General features: G+C 52.0%; 1 protein-coding gene across 1 annotated transcript in view; it reads left to right on the top strand.

The window, feature by feature from the left end:
- The first annotated feature begins 10,629 nt into the window (after positions 1–10,629).
- Positions 10,630–16,257, top strand: part of IFFO2 (intermediate filament family orphan 2) — a 36,925-nt gene continuing 31,297 nt past the window's right edge. Inside the window, exon 1 of the mRNA XM_059830038.1 lies at positions 10,630–11,258. Coding sequence (XP_059686021.1) covers positions 10,630–11,258 — 629 coding nt within the window. The remainder of the gene's footprint in view (positions 11,259–16,257) is intronic.

Below are 16,257 nucleotides of genomic sequence, written 5' to 3'. Positions count from 1 at the left end.
TAATTAATCTTGTGAGCAACACCTCCCAGGGAGAACAAAGCACCCGGCCCTGCCCCGGGCACCGGCTTTGGCAGGGCCGCGCCGGGCTCTCGCGCCTGCTGCAGGTAAAAAGGCCCCGTGAGCCCCAATGCCTTTGCTGCTGCTGCCACGGCTCGCTTCTGCCATCGCCCAACCCCATCGGTACCCGAACAGAACCGCCTGGCACCTGGGGCGAGCTCTGTAGAGATGGGAAGCCCTTGACCCTTCCCCCTTGTATTTTGTCATGGTTTCCTTTGTCCTGCTGCCTCCTCCCTTCCTAATTCCCTCTTTCAAGTCAGGCAAATGCCCTTCCGGAAGCTTTGCACGGCTGGGTGCTCTTTCCGACAGCTGTCCTGCCGGGATGGGAAGCCTTCCTTCTGCTCCTCTCTGCCCCGCTACTGATGCTTCCGACTAGCTTCCGTCCAACTTTCTCTCCCGTGTTTTGTCTCTTACTGCAATTGCCTAGAAGTATTTTCAAACAAGCGGTGGATTAGAGCTGCTGAGCATAAACACACAGTGAGCTGCACAGTTTCAATGCCATAAAAGATTTCCTGGGCTTCTTCCAATGCGGGAAAAGGGATTTATCTCCCCGGACACACGTCTGTGCGGCTTGTTTTTCAGGCAGGGGAAGGACAGGCGGATCGCATGCGTTCAGCGAGGCTGTGGTAGAGCCTCGACGATTACATGGGTACATCTCAGGGTTGCAGTCTCACACGCAGAAATTTGGAGCGAGAAGCCTCTTTGCCTTTTGTCCAAAGCTTTTGGGGACCCTTACTACGTGTGAGCACACACGGTACCGAAGGCGACTTCGGTATTAAACAGCAAAAAACCCTTTCATACAAACCCATTGCCAGTTTCTGCCAAGACGATGCCGAGACGTTGCTCAAGGAAGCGCGACACCAGACGTGCGCCGCTGACCGCTGAACCACATGAAAACAGCTCCTACGGCCGGGCTTGCGCTTACCCTGGCAGCAAAGTCTGCATCATGGCTTTGCTGAAATGGGGTTCGATGTTTTTATTTTATCAAAATGCCTCCCGAGGTGCCCAAACCGCTGGCTCTGGGAAGCGCAGAGGCTTTTTTTTCTGTGCCAGGCGGCTAATTCCCAGGGAAAGACCCCCAGTTTACTCCATTTGAAGGGCACCACGCAGGGCTGGACTGTCCCTGCTGCTGCAGCTTCGTTAGCTGAATTATCAGTCGCCCCTCATCAGCTCCTGGCTCTGCAAACCTCATCTTCTCCCGTCTCGTTCTCAGCATCACCAGCTGCCGTATGGACACTGCACTGGCATCATCCCTCGCCTATACGGACCCGTATTGAGTCCCACGTGCTGATTTTGGCCTTTGAGCACCTTTTCCTCCAGGAAGATCCACCAGCCTGGCCCTTTCTGTCTCCGTTGCAGGAATAACCGCTTTTGCCACGCCGTGAGCACAACCCTGGCAGCACCCGCTATGCAAACAGTGGGCACCGTCACGCCGGCTTTGCCATCTGCCTGTGACAATAAGGCAAATCTTCTGCAAAATTCCCTCCCTGCCTCAGCCTCGCCTTTCGGGCCAGCCCTGTTTTCAGTTCGGGGCTTATTCCTTACCAATGTATGCCCCGTCCAGCTCAAGGACTAGATCGGATGTCCTCCAAGCAGGTGAGTGACATAAACGAGTACAAAAAGAACCTGGTTTCCAAATTGTCTTTAAATTCACAAGTGAAACCAGGCAAGTTTTTAGCTGCTCCGGCGAGCAGCCACCCCGCCAGCCCCGAGGAGCAGCTATCCCAGCGCATCTCAGGAGACCTCCCATGGTCCCTGCGAGCCTATTTGGAAGCCACCCCTTGGGTCGTGGTTCTGCTCCCTGCCCGACTCCGGGTAAGAAAATCAAGATGGGCTTTACGTGTTTGCTGCACATCGCTGGGGCGCAGCCCGGCCACGTTAACACCCCAAGCAGGGATGATTCACAACTCACGCGTACAGAATCGAGGGCACGGGGGAAAACAAGCCGCGCAGCTTGCAAGGACCGCTGGAAAAGATGCTTGGGTGATTTAAGTACAAAATCACTTTAGGGATGTCCCCGCCAGGAACATGAAGTTGCTGGGAGAAGCCAGCTGCAACCGCCTGAACCTCCAGGAAGAGTTATTCCCTTGGTGGTTTCCAAGAGGAGGAAAATAAATAATGGTTAAACCCCCATTTGCAGATTTTTTTGGCAGGATTGATCTCGCTCATTCACATCGACTGCTCAGCTCGGGGAGAAACCGCCAGCTCCATCCCTTTTATCAAAACCCTGGAGATCGGCAGAGATCCCCCTCCCAAAGGGGAACAATGCCGGTAGGAAGCGATGCTTTTTAGTTAAAATTAAAAATAAAATGGTACAAATGCCACGTCGAGGGGAAGCCCTTGCACTGCCTTTTAACACTGAGACCCAGGGTGGGTTGGGGCCCCCCCAAAAGGCAATATCCCCAGAGACTGGGACTGGGAATGCGGCTTTCAGCCCGCTGAAGTGTGTAATGGGGTCTGGCCGCTGCCTCTTGAAAGATTTTATTTATTTTCATAGTGCTTATTAAGCTTTTATTAGAGCAGGATAATCCCATGCTCAGTGCTATTCCTGCATCCAGGCTCTGTCGCTGCAGGTCCCAGATTTGAAGTGGGAGTTACAACCTCTCTCCAAACCTCCTCTCCTGCCCCGCAATGATTTTTCCCTTCGTCCCACCCTTGCCACGGACCCGGGAGGGATCAGACACGTTCCCCGTTGCCGAATTTGCGCAGCCGGGTGCCGCAGAGCTCTCCTGCCCCTTCCCACACCACCCTGGGAGCATCAGGCACCGCGCGATGGATTCCCCACTCCCAAAAAGCCGGGGCTTCCTTCTGGAAACGTGCCACTGTCCCGACGCTCCTCTGCCTGACTCAGCCTGCTCCCTTCCCTTGTAAAATACAAACCACTTTCCCGTGAATCATAACCGAGCCTGAGCTGCGGGCGAACTCCAGCCAAACCCGGTGCAACCCTCCGGCGAGTCCTTGGTGACCTGCAAATGTCCAGGGGGGCCCAGAGCCGCAGGAGAAACGGTTTTGATGTAGAGAGCCCAGGTCTGCTTTTGGGGCCGCTGCGATTAACCCCAACATGCTCCGCAGGGGGAATACATTGGTATTTCTTTGCATTGGTCTCATGCCACTGGAGAAGCGGGATAACCCCCTCCCTCCAGCCGTTCTCTGCTGGGGAAGGTATACGGTATAGAAAAGGGCATATATTAAGCAGAAATTGCAAGAATTAAGCTCTTTGTGGTTTAAGTTCAGCTTTGCTATATGAAGAGAGGCTGGGCTTTTGGGAAAAAAAAAAAAAAGAAATATCAGGAACATCATGTTTAGTCTTGGTCAGTCTTGCCAGCGACGTCGGATCCATCACCTTTTGCATCTTTCCCCGCCGTGGGGAAGCGGTGAGGGCTGGAGGAGGTAGGAGAGGAGTAAAGGAGATGCCTTAATTTGGGGAAGGAGGCGGAGGGCAGGGCAGCCAGGGATACCCACTTATTAATGGGCTGTGGGGCTCAAATCCTTTCGATGTAGAGATCTGTATACCATAATGATGATAATCCCAATAATTACTGTTATTAATATTAATCCCGCTTAGCTCTTGTTCTTTCCCAAGCATTGTGGCAACAGGACCTCAGTAACCCTCGGCGCGTGCCCCTGGGGTAAGCGAGCGCTGTCCTCACCCCGCAATGGGGAAACTGGGATGGGAAAGGGCTGGGGATGCTCCTGCGAAGGCTGAAATCCTTGGGGGCTTGAACACAAATCACCGCCTTAGCCAGCCATGAAAAGCCAAAACCCGCGCCCCGGGACAGCACGTGTGCCCAGCGGATAAAAATCTCGTTTTCAGCCCCTAATGGGTGTTTGTGATGATGCGCTGGGTTGGTGGCTCTGGTTATCTGCTGTGTTGGCGTTGGTGCTTGCCACATCGTCCGGGTGGCTGAGCATCTGCGTGTCGGGACACCCCACGAGCCGTTCTTCGGGCGTTTAATCCCTGCAGCTTCTCCCAGGCCGTTTTTTTTTTTTTTAAATCTTACTTAATGAACAAATATGAGTGCGTTCTAAACCCAGCGCCATCCTTTAATTATTCCTAATATTTGATGACAACAAACTAATGCCCAAATGATGACATCAGACATTAAAGGCTCATCTCCCGAGTGCCAGGTCATTAATATTTCTCTTCCCTCGGTCGGTATTTTGCCTGCTGTCAGCAGATTTGACATAACGAGCTCGGTGACTGCATCAGCTGGTGTGGTGGAAAGGTATTTACCAGCCATAGGCCACCGGGCTGCATTATGGGCTGGGAATCATCGAAAACTGGGCGTCTAGCTGTCAAGGCGCTCCACCCAAGGACCCCTCCCTCAGAAACACCCCTGGATATTGGGAAATCCAAGAGGGGAGCCGCTCCGAAAGCTTCGGCTCATTGACTCACTCCGCTGACACCAAGTTTTCTCGCGGCTGCCACGAGCATCCCTCCGGGTTTGGGATGGGAGGGCTGGAGCGGTCCAGGGCTCCCATCGCCAGCTCCCAGCAGGAAGGTTTTCTCCATCCTGTGCGTGCAAAATGTATCAGGCTAAAAAACCCACAGTACAAGGATTGAAAATACTCAGCTAATGGCTTCTGGAAGAGAGATTTAGATAGGGAGCTAAAAATACATCCCAATTCAACTTAACCCTCTTCTGTTCTCTGAGCTTTGAATGCTGCACCCCTGAGGCCAGCGCGGGTTACAGCGAAAAAGAAATCGTCTCCTACCTTTTTCCCAAAAGACAAAAATTCTTTGGAAGTTGTTCCGCATTTAAATTAATCAGGCCAGGGTCTACCTGCTACCCGCAGAATGAAAAGCTTAGCGCCGACGGGATTGAAACTGTGCACTTGGGCATGCACAAATTAACGACGCAGCATCCTGCAATTATCCTCAACGAGCTGCCAAAGCAATCACTGTGTCCTAAAACACACCTGCGGCGGCCTGTACGGGCTTATCGATGCATATTTGCTGCTATACTCAATACAGATGCAAATATTTGGTTACTAAGGAAGCAATGAATATTGCCACAGTCTCCAGGGAAATGCTACGGCATGTCTCAACCACCCCAAGTTAGTGGATGCTTCGCATTCACTCTCAGCATCTTTAGCTCTTGCTGCATCCCTGTCTCCTGAGTTCATCCACCTTTTTGGGTTGAACTGGGTGCAGAAGCTTTAGTTTCCAAAATATTTACGTGATCTCCGTAGAGAAGATCATCCCCCGCCCAGGTGAGAGGAGATCGGGGTGCGCTGAAGTCGACCAGGCTGGGTCCCTCCTTCGCATCCCCAATTCTCGGCCGAAGGGCTGAGGACAAACGCAGCTCTCGGGCTGCGCGTGAGCAGCATCCCTCTGCGCCTGAACGCTGTTCTGCTGTGCTGATGCACGTAAAACCCCCAAATGTGGCAAAATGAGATTTTTTACCTCCAAAAAAGCGACTGGAGCAAAGGAATAGACCTGGAATGGGAGAAAGTGCTGGATTTAAGCAGCAGCTCCTATTTCACGTGAGCTGATAGAACCGGTAGAAAATATATGGGGGAAAAAAACACTGTTTGAGGAGGAGAAACCTCCTTTAAAGGCAATAAGGAACCTGCAGGGAGGAAAAATTGCTGGTTTTGTAGCCGCTGATGTAACTCATTCCTCCCCCATTATCGATAGCAGCCGACCTGCCAAATATTTTCTGTTTCCGCAGCGTGACGTGGTGACCGATGCAATTCCCGACACGATCCAAGGGCTTCCCTTATACGGCTTGAAATGACAACCCCGGTGACTAACCCGGCCCCTTCTCCACCGAGCGACACCTCGGCGATGTGCGAAGAGGCGCAGCCTTCGTGTCTTCATGCCACGACCGGGTGCGTTCGGTGGGGTCTGAGTCACCGGAGGAGTCACCGGGGCAGCCGGCGCGTTCTTGCCCATCTTCCCACGTGCCTATTGCCGGCACGGGCAGGCAGGGATGGTTTCTGCTCCGATTTCTCAAGAAACAGCCCCGATGCTGGTGCAACCACGGGATCGTGCGGGGGAAAGGGTCCAGCTGGAGTCGGAAACGCTTTGCCGGCCAAAAATGCAGCTGAGATGCGGCGGGGCTCATCGCAGCAACTCATCAGCTGCTAATCCCATGGTCCCACTGATGCTCACGCACCATCCCACAGGTCTGGGTTCAAAACCAACCGTTTTGGGGAAGGCACCATTAAAAATTCCACTTATTTCAGTAGCGTGGATTGCAGAAACAGCCTTATTCAGGCAGCAGTGCAAGGGTAAGAGCCCCAGGTGAGCGATACTAATCCCAGTTTAACCACTGAAGCTTGCTGGTTGTTAAATGGCAGCCTCGGAAAGAAGCTACCTCTTGTTACTGCGGAGTCCGGGGTGAATAAATCACCTTTTTCCGTCTCTGAGGTCGGTGAAGAGCAGGCTCGGGCGGTTACCGCAGCCCAAAGGAATAGGAAGGGGGATGAGGGAGGGATGCTGAGGTCACCGGGGGCTTTGGAGGAGATGTTGCTTCACCGCGACACCGGGAAGTCGGAGCCGAGGAGGGCTCCGCTGAGATTATTGAGTGAGGCATTTTCGAGGGCTGGGGTGTCTTACAGATGTTAAGCCAAAGGATTTTTACTTGTTTGTTTTAGAGGGGGATTCATTCAAACACGCAAACCATAACCCAGCCCCGATGCACGTCAGCATCACGTATCGGCTGTAACTCAGCGCAGTGCGTGTGTGCCGGCGAGGCTGCTGGGTTGGGTTGGGTTTGGCTAAAAAACGGTTACTTGGAAGGAAGACGGACCCAAGAGCTCAATAACTTTCCGCGAGTGTCAGACTAACAAAGCTCCAACGTATATAACCAAACCCAGGAAAAGTGATATTAAAAAAACCGAAGCAGACGTAGAGAGCAGTCCTCAAACAGTCGCTGAGGTTTGGGAGTGAAGGATGCTAACAAAGGGAAAGTAAAAATGGGTGTAAAAATCAAATCCAAGAGTCCAGACTCCTCAGCCCCCGCTCCAGCCCGCGTTTGGGTGAAACAACTGAGACCCAAAGTAAAGCCAGTGCGTTATTATTAGCATCGCTCGGGGTGGTCACCGTTATTTAATTGCCGGATAGTTTCTGCATTCAGAAATAGCATCGTTTCCCATCCCTTTTCCTCCCCGTCCAAATAGGAAAGGGCTAATCAGTGCTTCATTATTTATATCTGCAATTGGCAGGCAGCAGAGAGCTTTCCATGGCAGGAATCGGAGGAATCCCTACAGGAATGTCCCCAGCCGTCGCAGGGTACCCCACGTGCTGGATGGCGACTGCTCAGCACGCCGGCGGTGGCAGCGGGTCAGCTCTGTGGTTGGACGAGCCCTCGTGGAAGAGGGATTCCCATTTCTCCAAGCCTAAGCCTAATTAATTGTCGCGATTAATTGAGGATGATTCACTTTCAGGGGCTGGGATGAAACCGTAGCCCGGCGGCGGAGCGGGATGCTGGCGGTGACCGTACGCATCCCGGGGATGAGCCACAGGCCATTAGGAAAAAGACTCACTGATTTAACGACCTTTGGATGGGGCTGTGGCGATGGGTGCTGCCTAACGAGCGATCATGATCTGCATCGTCTCACCGGGCAGGTACAAAAGCGTTAATTAACTGGCCGGTTTATCATTCCCTCTGATATTTTCCTGCTTCCTTAAGGGAAGAAAAAAAAAATCTCTTGTTGTTCAACAGGATTTTCCCAGCTGTTGACCATGTGGTTTCGCCGGTTTCTGAAAGCACCCGGCTCTTTCCAGCATCACCGCCTGCCAGCGAGGATGCCGTGTGCCTGAAAAATGGAACATTACCCAGATCTGGGAGAAACCTGCTCTTGGTTGGCTTCTGCCCTGAATAATAACCTTATTACTGGCACTTATCACAGAATCACTACTGTTGGAAAAGACCTGTAAGATCATCAAGTCCAACCACCAACCCAACCCCACCATGCCCACTAAACCATGTCCCGCAGTGCCACATCCACACGTTCCTTGAACCCCTCCAGGGATGGTGACTCCACCACTTCCCTGGGCAGCCTCTTCCAGTGCTTCAACACTCTCCCAGTAAAGACATTTTTCCTAATATCCAGCCTGAACCTCCCCTGGCGCAACTTGAGGCCATTTCCTCTCGTTCTATTGCGAGTTACATGGGAGAAGAGACCAACACCCCCCTCCCCACAACCCCCTTTCAGGCAGTTGTAGAGAGCGATGAGGTCTCCCCTCAGCCTCCTCTTCTCCAGACTGAACACCCCCAGCTCCCTCAGCCGCTCCTCATCAGACTTGTGCTCCAGACCCCTCACCAGCTCCGTCGCCCTTCTCTGGACACACTCCAGCACCTCAGTGTCCTTCTTGGAGTGAGGGGCCCAAAACTGAACACAGGATTCGAGGTGCGGCCTCACCAGCACCGAGTACAGGGGCACGATCACCTCCCTGCTCCTGCTGGCCACACCATTTCTGGTACAGGCCAGGATGGCGTTGGCCTTCTTGGCCACCTGGGCACACTGCTGGCTCATCTTCAGCCGGCTGTCAATCAACACCCCCAGGTCCTTTTCTGTGGGGGAGCTTTCCAGCCACTCATCCCCAAGCCTGTAGCGTTGCATGGGGTTGTTGTGACCCAAGTGCAGGACCCGGCACTTGGCCTTGTTGAACCTCATACAGTTGACCTCAGCCCATCGATACAGCCTGTCCAGATCCCTCTGCAGAGCCTTCCGACTCTCGAGCAGATCAACACTCCCACCCAACTCAGTGTCGTCTGCAAACTTACTGAGGGAGCACTCTATCCCCTCATCCAGATCATCGATAAAGATATTAAACAAGACCGGCCCCAAAACTGAGCCCTGGGGGACTCCGCTTGTGACCGGCCGTCAACTGGATTTCGCCCCATTCACCACCACTCTCTGGGCTCAGCCATCCAGCCAGTTTTTAACCCAGCGAAGAGTGCGCCTGTCTCAGCCACGAGTCGCCAGCTTCTCCAGGAGAACGCTGTGGGAGACAGTGCCGAAGGCTTTACTGAAGTCCAGGCAGACAACGTCAACAGCCTTTCCCTCGTGCACTGGGCGGGTCGCCCGGTCATAAAGGAGATCAGGTTGGTCAAGCAGTCTATTCTTGCGCTTTGCAAGTACTGCTGTGAATCTGCCGGGGGGGTATACGCCATGGAAATGTTTCCCAGCGAGCTGCAATTTTTTTTTCTTTAAATACGGCTCTGTTTGATGCATCGACAGTGCCCAACATCAGCGGTTACAGCCGTGCCCTAATGACCAAGGCATTAAAGGTGTTTTCCTGTAACCTCAGCAATGAACACAGGTTACAGTCTAAAACTGAGGCTGAAGTGTTTTTGTGCTCGGCGAGAGATAATCTTTTCAGCTGTTTCTTTGAGTCATCCTTTATCAAAAGCGCCTCCACCCAGTACATTTATTTTTTTCTTCCAGGAGGTGCTGGGAAAACACGGGTTTGTAACACATTAACAGAGCGCTTTGAAGAGCTTTCGTTTAGGGTGCTGCGCTTTGAAGAGCTTTCATTTAGGGTGCTGAGCGCGGCTCGTGGGTGCCGATGGAGTTTCAGCAAGTGGCTGCTGCTGCCCGTGTAGTTTAATATAAATATTGCCTGTGTATTTTAATATAAATACTACCTGGCAAAGCACTGTCTTGTTCTTTGAAAAATTAGGTGAGCGAATAGCATTGCTACAGCTTTACACCAGCCTCACGGAGAGTTCGCCGTGTGCTTCGCCTGCTCACAAAGCATCGCTCCGATCCGTGGCGGTGCAATGCAGTAATCACATAATTCAATTAAACAATATCCTTTGATTACCGAGCGGCTCAGAGGTCCAGCAGCAGCAGTTGGGAGATGCTTATTTAATAACTTAATTATTGTAATAGCAACGTTATTTAGCACTTAGGCAGGACTCCGCATTTGGATAACAAAATTCACCCTTTATAATTTGATCTTATCAATTAGGTGATTTCCCCGCGAGCCAGCGGCAGCGATACAAGGGCAGGGGCGGGAGCGTTTCACAGAGCAGAGTGACACTCCCTCATTTATTTTACGCTAGGCAGTCAATCTGGGGGCACGCTGAGGGATCGGGACCGCTGTTGGGCCCTCTCCCCCCCCCCAAATCACACTCCCCCCCCCGGCGAGGCCTCGCTGGGGACACGTGGAGGGACCCGCCGCGCACATGCGGCACTGCGGGGCGGGGCTTGGGCGAAGGGGCGTGGCTTGGGGCGTGGTTACGGGGAAGGGGCATGGCTACGGGAAGGACGGTGCTCTGGGGAAGGGGCGTGGCCTCGCGGTGGGGCGTGGCCTGGCGGCCCCGCTGCCCGCAGCCGGGGGCGCGGCGAGGCGGAGCCGGGTCCGCCCCGCGCCGGCGGCCGCTCAGTGCCCGGGCAGCGGCGGCGGCGGCAGCCGCAGGAGCGCGAGCGGCGGTACCGGTGCCGGTTCCCCCCCCCCCCGCCTACTCCCTCTCTCCCCGGCGGCCGCCAGCGGCCCGCGCGCTCCCCAACGGTCCCTCCGCCTCAGCCGCGGCGGCCGTTAACCCGCCGCTTCCGGCCGCGGCGCCCCCCAACCCCTCACCTCCCCTCAGGGGCTGAGGCGGCCGCCGGGCGATGAACTCGCTGCTCTTCGGGGAGATGGCCCGCGCCTTCTCCCCCGGCGCGGCGGCCGCCTCCTGCCCGCTGGGGCCCGGCGGCGGCCCCGGCAGCCCAGGGGCGGCGGCGGCGGCGGCGGCGGGGGGCCCTCCGGTAACGGCGGCGCTTCGTAACGACCTGGGCTCCAACATCCACCTGCTGAAGGGGCTGAACGTGCGGTTCCGCTGCTTCCTGGCCAAGGTCCACGAGCTGGAGCGGCGCAACCGGCTGCTGGAGAAGCAGCTGGCGGCCCAGCAGAGCGAGCGCGACCGCCGCCTGCGCTACAAGACCTTCTCCCGCGACCAGGCCGTGCAGACCGACTCCGGGCCCCCCCCGCTGCTGCTGCCGCCGCCGGGCCCCGGCCACGGGCCGGCCGCCGCTCCCCTCGCCTCGCCGCCCCACTACAGCCGTTTGCCCGGCACCATCTGGAGCTACACCCAGGTGCGGCGGACCGGGGGCGGCGGCTTGGAGACGGTGCAGGGGCCCGGTGTCTCCTGGATCCATCCGGACGGCGTCGGGGTGCAGATCGACACCATCACCCCCGAGATCCGCGCCCTCTACAACGTGTTGGCCAAAGTCAAGCGGGAGCGGGATGAGTACAAGAGAAAGTGAGCGGATGCGGGGGGGGGGGCTGTGAGCCTGCGGGAGGCGGGGGGGGGATGCGGGCCGCCCGCTCCTGCAGTGCGGGGAACCGGGCGAGGCCTTCCTCGGGGTGGAGGGAGTGTTTGGGGGACCCTTGGGGACATGGGGACAGGCCTCCCCCCGCCCCAGGGCTCCCTCCCCGGGGAGGATGCGCCCGTGGGTTTGGTGAGGCTCTTCTTTGGGGCAGGGGGGTGGTTTGCGCCTCAGCTTGGCATCCAAAAAAATTGTAGGGTCCTTCCCCGGGAGGCCGGGGAGCCTCGCTCTTAAAAGGAGCGTTGTCAGCTTGACTTAAAAAAAAAAATGATTAAAAAAGAATCCTTTTTGGAGAAGGGAAATAATCTCTTCTTAATATTGCATTGCATGGTTACTCCTAAATTTAGCTTGCCTTCATTTTCTGGACTAATCACTCCAGTAGTCGATTCCGTGTGCCAGCTCGCCGAAATTAGCTCAGTGCTGCAATATTTGGGTTGCAACTACTGCAGGGGAAGGTTTGCACTCCAAGATGTTCCTCTGAATTAGTCAAAACAAAAGCCCTAGGACAGCCTTTGTCAACCCTGCTCATCTGGAGGTTTCTCTGAGCCTCTCGGGAAGCCCTGGGTTTTTAACCGGTGTTCTTCTCCCCAGTGATGGAGAGCGTTCATTCCCTTCGGTTTGCTCTATTTGCCTGCCTAACGTCGCTGTGGCAGAGATGGAGGCCAGAGAAGAAAAAAAAAAAAAAAAAGGTAGTTGGGATTCTGCAGGGAGATTCCTGCATTGTCTGACGAGCTGCCTGTCCTTCGGGGCTGGCGTGGGCACTCCCGTTCTGGAGTTTTGTCATCTTTAGGCTTAAAATGCGTTTCCTCCTTTCCCAGCTTTGGTTTTCTTTTTTTTTTTCTGCAGAACAAATTTAATCCTTTCTTTTTTTTTTTTTTTTTGGAGGCAGCCGGCATTTCTCGGCTCTGTGGCCTGTGAAGCGTAGCTGAATTTCTTCTGTCCAGGGTAACAGGACTGCAGTGTGCTCTTTGCATACCTCTAGTCGCCAGCTTTTATAACACACCTCTTCTTTTGAACTAACTCGGTTTAGAGAGGTTTTACAGGCAGGCGTATGCTGTTCAAGTAATAATTTCTGGCCTATTCGTTAACTAAAGTACTGTCTGCTTTCAGTGCACCTTCTTAAAGCTTGCGTGCCTTGATTGGTCTGTGCTTTATGCCTGGAGCACCTACTGAATCTGGATGGAAAAAGAAATTGGCCTCTTTTTGTCAGGCTAGAATCGTAGGTGCCATCATGGCACGGGGTTGTTTTTGTTTTTATGGTTGGTACCAACGAGATGGGAGTAGTGGTGTTTCAGAGGAAGTTGCGCTTGATGGTGGCTTGGTTAAGGGAGATACGTGTTGGGTGTGGGTTATGTCACCAAAAGCTGGGGATACTTCTTCTTTTTAATGGTTACGTGATTTATTTTCTTTTTTTTCTTAGGGAAAAGGAGACTTGTGGGCCATTTCACTCAGTCTTTCTACTGACACATAGTCGATTCTGTTTAGTCTGCTTTTGCTCACTTGTGTACAGCAAATTTTCACCCCCGAGTCTGTATTCGGGTGCGAGTGCTCGCACGCTCACGGGGATTGCATAGACTGAATAAAGTCAATGGGGCGAAGGGGGCCTCTTTGCAGGCAATCGCCAGTCTTATTCTCGCCACCCTTCCTGCTCTTGAAACAGGTTTTGCTCCTGATGCTTGAAAATAGAATTTGATTAATACGTATCAACACGTATCACACTATATTACATCCGCAGTGTGTCTCTTATCATACGTTCATTACTGTGTAATTGGAATGATTATTCCACTCTTCTGTGACCTTCACTGATCAGGTGGACACCGCACGTTAAGCCCTTTTGGGGTAGATAGGCTTTTTCCATCTGTGGCCTTGAGCACACTTTTGCATGCTTAGGGAGTACTACTGTGCTGTTTTAAATTTAATTCTCGTGGTCAGAGTAGATTAGTCAATTCGATTTCATTATCATGAGCTAATGGGGTGTTGCAGCGTTTGTCAGCGATCCTGTAAAGATTGGTACCGATGTTTTCTTGTTTGTTTTTGCAGGGAAGGGATTTTCTGTGGCGGCGTGTTTGTGTATAGGTACGTGTATATAAATACGCACTTTGGGTTTACCTTATCTTGCTGTGAACCCTTTGATGATCAAGTTTTAATTAGGGAAACGAGCTCCAAGTGGAAAATAAGCCTTGTGCCCGGCTCCCGGCAGTGCTTTTAAGGCCTGCAGAAAGTTAGGTGCGGGCAGAAGTTTCTAACGCCGACTCGGGATCTTGCAAAGATGCGCGCGTGTTTGTAAACAGAGCGATGGGCAGCCCCTTCGCCTAGAAGGCAGGTGGACCTTTGAAACGGCGCTGCTCCGGGTCGCAGATATCTTTGTGTTGGAAACACTGTGTTTGCTAGCTGTATTTGAGTGGGTTTGTGCACTGTTGTTGTTGTTTCACACCAAGAAAATAACCGTTTTGCTTAACTCGAGAACCAGCAGAACACGGCAGCCTTTTGGAAGCAATCGGGTCTTGTAACCTGACCAATAAGCCACCAACGCGGTATGCGAGGATGCTCAAGCAGGTAGCGATACGTGACATTCATTTCCTAAAACAATGGGGGCTTTTTTTCCTTTCCAGGATGACCACTTGATTGAGGCGGGCACAACTAGCCAGTGTTTCTTGTTTGAAATATTTGGCTACCAGGAAAATACCAGGCAGCTGATAACATTGCTAAGTCAGTGAATACTGCTCAAGTGAATACTGCATTTCAAAAACATGGCTCGTACGTGACGTGTCTATTGTTGAAGACACAAACTCGTTGATGTCATACTTGGGAATTGAAAAATGCAATGGTGGAATTCAGAGGTGAAATAATTCCTTTTGTTCCCTTTCTTTCAAAGGTAGCTTTACTGCTACTCTTAAAAATAACAGCAAAAGATCATCGAAGATGTTCCTTCTGATGAAATTCTGTCTATGCAGTGTTGGGGATTACCAGTGGCTTCATTTTAGGAAAATATGTTCAACTCCTTTGTTTCATCTCCTAAAATATTTTTTTCTTGGACATCCCAACACAAGAAACTGCTTTGGAGTTCTGAGGTCCAAAAATACTAGAGTGTGTAGTCAGTAGAGCACCTAGATCATGTTTTACCCACATTTTTGTTTGTATCTGAAGTACAAATGGGAAAATGTCCCCCCGAGGAGCCCAGCAGATATTTCAGACCAAAATTATGCGCTTTTTTCCCCCAGATGATGTTATCTTACATAAATGCTATACAAATGTGAATCTCTTCCTACTTAACATGTTTTCTTAATCTTACAGTAATGAGCATGATTTTACACTGTGGATTATGACTTCAGCTGTGGGAGTTAGCAGTTGGAAGAGATTTGTAGAAAAAACGAACTTAAAATTAATTTTCTTTTGTTTTTTCCAAACTATGCTAGCATTTAGAAGAGCTTTTGGCCATAGATCTGATTCTAAATCCTTTGTGACTTTTTATCCGTTGTTACCCTTTTAACAAGGAGAAGTAAAATTGTCCACTTTCTTTGCAGTCAAAGTAGCTCAATAAAAAAATGCTTTCAGGGACAGTTATATGAAAATGGAGGCAAGTGTCAGGTTTTGTAAGTTAGAACACTAGGTGACGTGTTTTTTTTTTTTTCCTAGATGGAAGAAAAAAAATCAACCGTACTGCTTCACCTCCTTTGAGGTGAGATAGACAGTCGTGGGTTTTTAAATGACCGGCGTTTGAATCTTGGCTCTATCCACCCCTCCGTCCGCGGGTAACCAGCTTCACGGAGGGGGATAAGCGGGTTTAACTGCAGGCATGTGACTGTGCCGCTGCCCTGCGAGGGACTTTGGGTTACTGTCATCTCTTTAGGTTATTTATAAGCAAAATGCGCTTTCTGAAGAGCGGTTGGGGATGTGAAACCGGCACGCTCCACCGGCACGCTCTGTCGTTATATAACTGCCTGTCCCTGGTACGTGCGTGCTTTGGGGTCCTTCGTTTCGGCTTCAGGCAGCCTCCGATGAAAGAAGATGCCCCGCGTTAGCAAGCGTGCGCCCAGGTATCTAAATCTACTTCTTATGGGAAGGGGGGAACCAAACGTGCTTTCCCCCCCCGCCAGTTAGCCGAGTTACATCGCCAACGGAGGCCGAAGCGCTGACGGTCTGTCTTCTGGCTAAGGCAGGAGGGCAAAATGCGTGCGTAGGGACTATGTCGGGCAGCGCCGCCGAGGACAGCGCGCAGACCTGGCATCACCTTCCAGCCTTGCAGGGAGATCTCCCCTGAAGACGGGAGCGCATCGCCGTGCCAGTCGAACGCTGCTGTGTGTGGCCGGCCGGTCTGCTGACTCGGTGAAAACCTTCTGCAGTCATTCCCTCTTCTCCCTTTTTTTTTTAGCTGCAAGAAGGCTGCTGATCTGTCTGTGCAGAGCTTTAGTCTGAACACTTGAATAGATTTGTATATTATGGTTTCAAAATCGTTCTTAATTGGTGCAGATACTGAGTCTGCCAGATGTTAGTCGTCCTTTCCAGCAGAGACTTAACTCTTACTAAGGGTTGAACTGGAAATAATTGTTTTACCTCAGGATGGTATTTCATTTGGAAGATTAATAAAGTCCACTCGAAAAAGACGTTATCTTAAATTTGCTGCAGCTGGAGAGGACAAAGATTATCATTGTCAAAGGCAACGCGCGTCAAAACTAACTGGATCTTGTTTTTTTTAAAGAAGGGAACTTAATAAAAATGTGCTTAAGATAAGCCCTGGAGGAATGTCTGAAAACTTTTAAAGCTAAAATATCAGTGGTAACAAGATGCAAATGTTACACATAGACCCAATAAAAAAAAAATAATTTTTTTATCCCTATAGAAGAATGTAACCGGCACGCTAGACTTCTGTCCATGTTTCAATTGGTTACAGAGCTGGTAATAATGCAGTCTCTGTGTAAAGCCATATATATA

This window comes from Gavia stellata, chromosome 27 (assembly GCF_030936135.1).
Source record: "Gavia stellata isolate bGavSte3 chromosome 27, bGavSte3.hap2, whole genome shotgun sequence".
Taxonomy (NCBI): Eukaryota; Metazoa; Chordata; class Aves; order Gaviiformes; family Gaviidae; genus Gavia; species Gavia stellata.
This window is presented reverse-complemented; position numbering and strand designations above follow the sequence as displayed.